The sequence below is a fragment of the Aptenodytes forsteri genome, unplaced genomic scaffold (genome assembly GCF_000699145.1).
Source record: "Aptenodytes forsteri isolate BGI_AS27 unplaced genomic scaffold, ASM69914v1 Scaffold164, whole genome shotgun sequence".
In the NCBI taxonomy this organism is placed as follows: Eukaryota; Metazoa; Chordata; class Aves; order Sphenisciformes; family Spheniscidae; genus Aptenodytes; species Aptenodytes forsteri.
The window spans coordinates 1,960,621-1,970,200 of record NW_008795527.1 but is presented as its reverse complement, the minus strand read 5'-3'; the positions used below and the strand labels follow the sequence as shown (position 1 = coordinate 1,970,200).

Below are 9,580 nucleotides of genomic sequence, written 5' to 3'. Positions count from 1 at the left end.
TGGAGTTCCTTTGTGCTGCTCTTCAGGCACTCTCCTGCTGCCCTGTGTTCCTTCTCCAGGCTCTGGGCATCTATTGCTGGCCCTGGCATCAAACTGGTAGGAGTGGGATGGACTGAGGTTCCCCTCCCCCGGCATCTCTAGTTTAAAGCCCTCTTCACCAGCTTGGCAAGCCTATGACTGAAGATGCTCTTCCCCTCCTCTGACAGATGGACCCCGTCAGCCCCCAGTAGACCAGGTTTCTCAAAGTGAGTCCCATGGTCTAAGTAGCTGAACCCCTGGCTGTGGCACCAGTCCCGTAACCATTTATATATCCTCAGTTTCAAAATCTAAGTCCTGCAGGGCTGGATTTTGAGAGGTGCTGAGCACCCATGCCTGAATCCAAAGTTCCTGAGAACACTGAGCAATTCCCTCTCTGAAGGCCTGGCCCTTACAGCCCCTCACCATGCACCCCTAACACTCAGTAGGAGCTGTGGGAATGCCTTGAATGGGTGCAGGTTCCATCTTTTGATCCTATAAGGAGTTAAGTTATTCCTATGTTATGGGGATCACTTTCAGCCAAAGGGCTCCCAGAATCCAGCCAAACTGCATGGTCCTTTTCACTGAAAAGAATCTGATGAGAAGACACCACCGTACCTGTCTTTGAGTTTAAAGAATGGAAAACAAATCAGTTGTTAGTACGGGACATCAGGTAAAAAAAAAAAACAAACCACAACAGAAGAGAGAGCAAACAGGAGTGCCAAAATGAAGGAAATGCATTTGGAAAAATCAGCCATAACCAGTAAGATTTTCCTGGTATTAGAAATAGCCTTATAGTTCTGACCTGGCCTTGCTAAAGCTGAGCTTGATCCAAGGCGTCTAATCAAGTGTCTGTTGTTAAAAGGAATGGGTGGCCTTAATTGTATGGCTGAAGAAGAGATGTTGGTTGCAAGAAAGGGAGAGAAATTATGCTGAATCAGAAGGGATTTGTTTGACTTTTATGGCTGGCTCAATGGGCTCCCAAGGCTTGCGGGTTATAGCACAGTCCAACGGGAATACGCTCATAATACTCTGGGTTTAACCACAAGTTCAGAATTGTCTTCCCTTTCTTCTTTAAGCAGTTTCCCACAATAGCACTGTCCAGTGTAATGTCTGCTTCTGTGCCACGGGTGCTGTCAGTTGAGCAACGCAAGCACCTATGGTCAGACAGCCTTCCAGCTCTCGTGCAAGGCTTTATTGTAAACATATTTATATAGGCTTCTCATACTTCCCCCGCTGAAATTTGTGCCAGTGCTATCAGAGGCACAGCCATGAAAAGACTTCATTTGCATCTTGCCCACTTCAGCTTTCTCCTCTATAATTGTTTGCACTAGAGTAAATTCCTAATTAATTTCTAGCCTGCATGTCTGGTAGGTTTCACTGAGATCAGCAAAGGTGGTGCCGTTGGGGATACTGTAGCTCTGCTACTTACCTGGAAGCTAATCTGTGTAATACAGAAACTTAGTGTGGAGGAAAAGCTACTCTATTTTGCCCCTACAATAGCACTATCAGGATTGTGACGTCTGGCTATGCTCTGAACAACTCTTCTGCAGTATCACTTTACTGTGAGAGTTGCCCAAGACAAACAACAAATGGATGTCATGAACATGGGTTTATAAAGTAGCTTGCAAACCTCTTCTCCCTTTCTGACTGCTAAGTTGGTTTTCTGAGATGGGACATGTAGTCACTGTGACTCATCTACTTTCTCATGAGGAGTCACCTTGTGACTCCTACCTTTGTGCTATGACTGAGTTGGCCTAAACCTTTGCTTGTTTGCAATGTGAGGGTAGGAATGTGAAGACAGGTATACAGACTATATGCCACCTAGGCATTTTCCACCTTGTGGAAAAGGGAAGGCTTGTTTCTGGACCTCTTTTTCTCTTCAGAGTGGAATTCACTTGCCTGGACACCAAATAATCCAAGGGATTGCATATTCAGAAAAGAAAAACACAAGAGCAATGAAAATTCTTGTTTCAAGCTCATTATACATTCTTGCACTGATCCTATCACTGTGGGATCACAGCGCCTTGTCATGCTCCTGGGATGGAAGTCCCATCAGCATCATTTAAGAAGAGCAAGTGCTGGATTCTCCACCTGGAATGGGGTAATCCTGGTTATATGTACAAATTGGGGGATGAGAGGCTGGAGAGCAGCCCCGCAGAAAGAGATCTGGGGGTTTGAGTTGATGGCAAGTTGAATATGAGTCAACAGTGTGCCCTGGCAGCCAAAAGGGCCAATTGTGTCTTGGGGTACATCAAGCACAGCATAGCTAGCCGGTCGAGGGAGGTGATTGTCCCACTCTATACTGCACTGGTGTGGCCTCACCTTGAGTACTGTGTACAGTTTTGGGAGCCTCAATATAAGAAGGACATCAAACTATTATAATGTGTCCAGAGGAGGGCAACCAAGATGATGAAAGGTCTCAAGGGCAAGACTTATGGGGAGCAGCTGAGGTCACTTGGTTTGTTCAGCTTGAAGAAGAGAAGGCTGAGGGGTGACGACATCGCAGTCTACAACTTCCTCAAGAGGAGCAGCGGAGGGGGAGGTGCTGATCTCCTGTCTCTGGTGACCAGCCATAGGAAATGGAGTGAAGCTGCATCAGGGGAAGTTCAGGTTGGACGTTAAGAAAATGTTCTTCACTGAGGGGGTGGTTGGTCACTGGAACAGGCTCCCTAGGGAAGTGGTCATGGCACCAACCCTGTCAGAGTTCAAGGAGCATCTGGATGATGCTCTTAGTCATATTGTTTAGTTTTAGGTAGTCCTGCGAGGAGCAGGGAGTTGGACTTGATGATCCTTATGGGTCCCTTCCAACTCGAGATATTCTATGATTCTATGATCATTTTACAGAGCGGCTAGTTCATAATAATGCAGAACAGAGCAAGGACAGGAAGTCATCTTTCCAGTCTTTGAGTCATGTTTTAACCCTTGGACAGCCATGCACATGCCTAGTCTGCATCTTTCATTCCTGTTCTCCAGGAAAGCCTGCAGGGCCGAAGGCTATCCTTGAATTTCTCCAAGTCAGCCCTAAGCAGCAGAATGTTCTGCCTTCACAGCTTTCCTGTCAGTCAGTAATGGTGATTTGAAGCCTACCTGAGTGTCTCAACAACAAAGATTTGGCATCATTGTTTGCCTATCTATCTATCTATCTATCTATCTATCTATCTATCTATCTACCTATCTATCTATCTATCTATCTATCTATCTATCTATCTATCTATCAGCAAGTCAGTCTTTTTTTTTTCCTTTTGTTTTGACTAATGCCATCATGATGAACAAGAAGTTTTGGAACTGGTTTCAGAGGAAGTGGCGCCAACCCCAATATATTCTAGAGAAGAAATTGGTTGTGGTAAGAGGCTAGGAGAAGGAGCCCTCACTCAGAAAGCATACCCCAGAGCTCTTCCCCTCAACTGTTGTCAAGACAGATCTCTTCTTTTACCACAGCTTTCTGAAAAAGCTGAGCACCAACTTTTCATGTTTATGCCTATGGGATTTGTGGATGCTGAGGATCAGTGTAAGTTAGGCCAATAGCAACGTTTTTAAGGTCAGGAAGGGTGTTTGGGACAGCAGCCAACAGTAAATAATTATCAAATGATGGGCAAAAAATAAATCTGGTCATTTGGAACTTTAAGTGTTTCAGTGAAACACCGTGCAGAGATTTGTGGGTACCAATATATTCCCACATTAATATTTAGGGAAATGTGAAAAGGGTAGAAGCTTAAATTGCCCATTTTTGGAATGGCAAAACGATATTTTGATATTTGCATGTCTTGGTCTACATTGCTGTCTAACCTGTTAGCTGTCTGTTGCTATTCTTGTTAAAAACCCATCACTTAAACATTTTGACTATGAGAAGTATTTGTCTAGCCTACCTTGACCAAGGGTCTACACCACTACCATAATGTTGATGTCCTTTAACAAATGTACGTGGAGACTTGTCCTTTGCCCTGTAGTCTTCTGGCAATACAGGTTGTGCAATTCCTCCATGCTCCCTTTCTGCTCCCCAGGGAAGCTTGCAGCAGTGAAAGGATTCCCTGAACTCTTTATATCTGAAAGAAAAAAAACCCAAAATGTCCTTTAATGGCAGCAACAGTGATGGTTACTTGAAATCTTTTAAACAATGACAAGTTAGCTTTATTTTCTTGGCTCTGAGTTACTCAGTCTTATTCTGGGTAATGCTATTGTGATGAACTGTCACTAGGAGAAGTAAGTACAACGGTGATTGGCAATTGTTTAATTAAGATTGAATCAAGTCTATTATGTTTTGATCAGTGAGAGGAAGAAAGAAGCTGATAGATATGTGCAGCATGTACATCTCGCGGCGTAATCGAGTCTCAGCTGCCAGCACATAGATACCTGCACTGTCCCTTCAGTACTACGTAAGTGGCATATGGACAGCAAATATATGCAATGGCACAGATGGAAGCTTTAGCATCTAATTCCCACCGATTTCAGATTTGTTATTTGTGCCTTTGAAAACCTCCCCTCTCCATCTCTAGAGAGGTGAGAAATGTTACTGTTTAGTAGCTGTAATTCACACTGAATGCAAGCTGTGTCAGGCATTTCACATGGATGTGCTAGTGGCTGAGAATATTCAGTACATTCCCATACATCTGTGTCATTTGAAATCAAGCGGTTCAATGTGTTTAGATGCATGTTCACCTCACATAGTTTTGGATTACAGTGTTGTAAAGATGGACATCAAACTCACTGAAAATTTAAATCTTCCTTTTCTTTTGGGTGGCAGCAGTTTTCCAGTCAGGAGAACACATGCACAGCCAACCATCTTCTTATTAAGGAGATAAGTCCTGCGAGGAGCAGGGAGTTGAACTCGATGATCCTTATGGGTCCCTTCCAACTTGAGATATTCTATGATTCTATGATTCTGTAAGAACCAAATTGAGTGATTTAAATTTGACTTAGTTGTCCAGGATTTTCTGAAAACCTTATCAAGGAAGTAATGAACCGTTGTTGTATGTGATGGGGATGGTCACCCTCGGGATATTTTACTGGTGTGCTGTCTTCATTCGTATGAAACCAGAGAGTGATGTTTAGGTGAATGAGCTGGGAGCCAGCAGCCATGTCTATGTTTGTTGTCAGCCCCTCCATCACTGAGTGGCCCCGATTCTTGCTTTAGCTAGACCTCATCTGTTCTACCATCTTTTTCTGATATTGTGTGTTTCTTTACTGATGAGTGAAGCAGCTGGACATGGCTGCAGACCAGTAGGAGTGCCTTTGTTGACTGTGGTATAGCCACTGCACTGCTATCAAAGCACAGGCTGTGGTGAATCATGCAGATATTCCAACTCGCTCCCAATTACCTTGGGTTTCTCTGCCCTGAGCTCCAAAGTATGGTGTTGCTCTAGGTTTCTGGATGTGTGATTCCTGATGGAGTGAGGTGTATCAGCTAAAGAAATCCTTGTTTAAACAGAGTTGTTATTAATCTTTGCTAGTGTTGATCATTACTTTGGAGATGGAGGGAGAGGGTGTTTTTTATTAAGCTATACTGGGAAAAAGTGCCACTCTGCAGGTACTAGCTAGAGTCAGGCTTATGGTGTTTTTCAGGTGTAAGGTTCCCCTAATTCTGACTTCGTCTTACATTGATTCAAAGGTAGAATAACATCCCTGAGCCCACATCTCCTAAAATGTGAGGAGAAATAGGCTTCTTATTATGTGGCTATGAGCATTTCCATGAACATTACAATCCTGACCTTCGTTATGAGTATGGGCTTTTAAGGAAGAAAAAACAATGGCTACAAAAACTTCTTGTCAGAGTACATTGAGACTCAAACTGTGGTAGAGTCCTAGATATCTAAACAGATCTTAGGGAAATCTATGGGAGAGATCGTGATCTACAAGACACAGACAGTGCTGCTGTGTTGTATTTTGTTCTGTCTGGTTTCTTGGCAGCACAGCGCCCTCCTATCATGTAGTTCCTTCCATGTGGTTCAGCACCACTCTGCTTCTACCTGATGCTGTTCCTTTATCCAGTTTGCCAGGGTGCAAAGGGCAATATGTTTGTATTGTACAATGAACCAAAATAAGAATCTCATGTGCCATAGATTATCAGAAAGCTTTTCTGTTTTTAAGTTTCTGAAGGAACTCAAACATCCATTTCTTAAGTTCTGTCTAAAGCCTCTTTTCCCCCTTCTGAAAGTAGTCAGGCAGATGCCAAGTCACCTGCATGGCTGTGGTGTTTGTATTCATTAAACTGACTCTCATTGGAAACATTAATAAATCATTCTTGTTGACTGCTATCTATAGGTTACTAAGTTGCAGAACAACGACTTTATCTTAGACAGAAAAGAGAAGCATTGCACACAAAGGTCTGATCATCCATTCAGTCCAAACAGGACTTTGTTAAGCTTAAAATGTTTCCAAGTCTCTTTCTCACAAAGAAACATTTATAGCTGATATTGATCCAGTGATATTGAAGATCTCAAGGACACAGAAAAAAATGTCTCTGCTCAGAGAATATCAAATGAGGGCTAGGGTGAACAAAGTTTTAAAGAGTGTATCATGAACAATCCTTAAGAGTCTCAGCAATATAGTCAATGATTTAACAGAGACTATTACCATTTCTAGCTTCCACAACTGTAGATTTATTCTGAATTCTGACAGCCAACTTCCAGCTTTCTGTCTTTTTTGTTCTGACAAAAAAAAAAAAAAGCTAACGTTCAGGGATCAGAACATTAGTTTGCTAGTGCCTCCCTTATTTTTAAAAAGTTACATTTTTCCCTTCAAATTTGTTTTGTTGTGGGGAGCTCAAACCAGAGTGTATGAATACAGCGTCTTAGATTGTGAGCTTGTGAAGGGCTCGTGACTGATACAATCAGTGCATGAAGCCAACACATCTGAGGGGGTGTGTTGCCAACAGCTTGCAGAAGGTCTGTGGAAAGAGAGTTCTTAGAGGGATAAGATTAAGACCTGCCTTTGTATGAGTTCACACAGGGTGCATTCACACTGGCATTTTAGTTTGGATCAGGAGTGCACTTTTGGCATGAATCTCTATTTTGCAGTGCCTTGGTCTTGGAGTACATGAACTGGGTTCCTTCTGGATGAAATTAACTGGAAGATGTGTTCCAGGAATGCACCAGGAGGGCACCACAGCCACAAATGGACCTTCAGTCCCTGGAATCACACTAGAGGTAATGCAAAGTAAAGAGCACCTGAAATGCATTTTTTCTGGACCTCAGATCCTCAGCACCAACTGTTTCACTCTATTTGTCTTCTCCTGTAGTCCGCAATACTTGCCAACATAGACATAGTCACTGAGCAACATACTGATTTGGAATTCAGTGAATTTTTTTGGGTGTGGGAATGGCTGAACTTTTTTTTAATTAACTCTTCCCCAATAAACATATAAATAACTATATACATCATCTTAGTATATCAACGCTGAATCTGACTATCTGATCATAGGGTAAAATCCTTAGGGTACCTTCTTTGTATATATGTAACCTAACATTATACAAATACACATACGTGCCTCTGGTTATTCACGGGCGCTGTTTATCAATGCAAATATGGGTAACAAATACTCTAGTCCAAGATGATAATGTAATAAAATTCATGGATGCAGTATTTTTAAAAGCTGAGAACAACTGTGTTCTATTTATTTATTTACTTGTAATTATGTGACTAGAAAAAAATGCACCATTTTAAAAACATGTATGATATTGTAAAACACGCAGCCACCCTCTTTTCAGGTATAAATTGGTGAGTTCATGGGAGTGTGTGTTTACATTAGCAGAAAAATGTAGCTTGCTGCCTGTATTACAATACAGATTTTCCTGTTCACAGAGAAGAGAAATGTTATGACCTGGCCGTACTTATTTCTTGTTTGTGTTTCAGAGTTGGGTCTAACATAGTTGTCATCTGAAAGATGCTTTGCTGGTGCGTTCAGATCCTGATATCACAGCCTATTCTGAGCTTAATTTTTCCTTTTGCTGGGTATCCTGTGTCGGCAACATTAATCTTCCCTGTACATTCACTAAAATTTAGATCAGGCCTATAATTCAGTAAACTTTCAAGTCTGTCAATAGTTAAAACAGTTCAGATGGAAATTCACCCAAATTCCTGTAATGCAAGGAATACAACAAAAACTTGCCTCAGGGAAAATATGTAAGTGGGAGGCATCAAGACACAGTTTGACAAGTGTGATAATCCAATAATATCAAAATACTCTGACTGGAATTCAGATGTTGGATATGAGACATTACAAATAATGGAAGAAGTTAGCAGTAGTAGTAAACCAGAAGGCTGTCAATAAGATGGAAACTAAGAATTGATTTTGCTAACAAAAGAGAGAAAATCTCACGTGAAAGAACACTGGAGGACTTGAGATTAACTCTGGAATCTGTTATGTATGTAAAAAAATAGAAATTTAGATTAAAAAAAAAATTTGTCATGAGTACTGAGCAGCATGGAGGTTCAGCTTTCCAGAACTTAAAAACTGCAGGAATTCTGCCATATCTTGCCCCCTAGCTAACAGTATAATTGGGCCTGTAAAATAGAGTAAAAATGCATTGATTCCTGAAACTTCCTGATTACACATTGATGACTACAAAAGCAAAATTCAGGCTTCCTGTAATCTTAAATTTTAATTTTAAAGTTTATCTCAGTAATTCTAGGTCAACCTGTAATCCAGAAAAAAAAAAAGGTTCAGAACAGGCATAGATCAAAGAATAACATGATAAATATTGGTGATTGGTTTGTGAAATATGCTCATTTTTTCCAAATTAGAAATACAATATACAGGTTGGTTTTATGAAAGTTAATTCCGGAGATTTTGCGCCCTAAAGCCACAGTATAACATATTTTAGCATTCCTCTTCTCAGGTGTAATCAACATATTTCCCAGGGAACTGACAGACTATTGCACAAAGTAGAAAACGTTTTGTTTCATTAAAACAAAAAGAAAAAATTGTGTCTTGCCAGAAAAACGTAACCATTAGAAAATACTTTTGGTAACAGCAAATGGATATCAAATACTTTTAATGAAATAATTTACCTTTATGAGTTCTGTTCTTACCTGTCTTGTGAGACAGTTGGACAAGAAGGAATTTGAAGCTGAGTTAGTACCTCATTGGACTCAAAGGCTCTTGATAGGATTTTGGTTCCCTCAATTTCTCTATAGTAGTGGGGCAAGTCATGCAGCAGCATCATGTTTTGTGTTTGAGCTTCTAGGGGAAAATACAGGGATAAAATACCAAATATCAAAGGTTTTGTTAGTGCATCTGGATGCTAAAGAGGAAACATAGATGAGTTCTCCCTAATTCTGACAAGTGTCAACAGGAAACAATGGTTGCTTTTACTACTGCTACTGGTTATTTGTGCCAGGTTACAAAAATAAAACAAAAAAAAGAGGCAGATTAAAGAGGTGTGATACTGTTGTTTTGTATTACTGATGAAGAGGAGCTGGAAATAAACTTTCAAATAATGGGAGGAGAAAGTTTGGACTTGCACTTGGAGAGTCTTACTTGTGAAAGTCTCACTTGGTGAATTTGGATTCACTGTAAAGTTCCAGTCCCACTCTGAAAAGGATAATATTAAACCTACGATACTTT

At 41.0% G+C, this 9,580-nt stretch overlaps 1 protein-coding gene across 1 annotated transcript in view; it reads right to left on the bottom strand.

Annotated features, from left to right (window-relative positions):
* Window positions 1–9,179, bottom strand: part of CUNH7orf31 (chromosome unknown C7orf31 homolog) — a 29,365-nt gene extending 20,186 nt beyond the window's left edge. The window contains 2 exon segments of the mRNA XM_019472776.1: window positions 3,885–4,061; window positions 9,046–9,179. Of these exon segments, the coding sequence (XP_019328321.1) occupies window positions 3,885–4,061; window positions 9,046–9,179 (311 nt within the window).
* Between the last annotated feature and the right edge of the window lie 401 nt (window positions 9,180–9,580).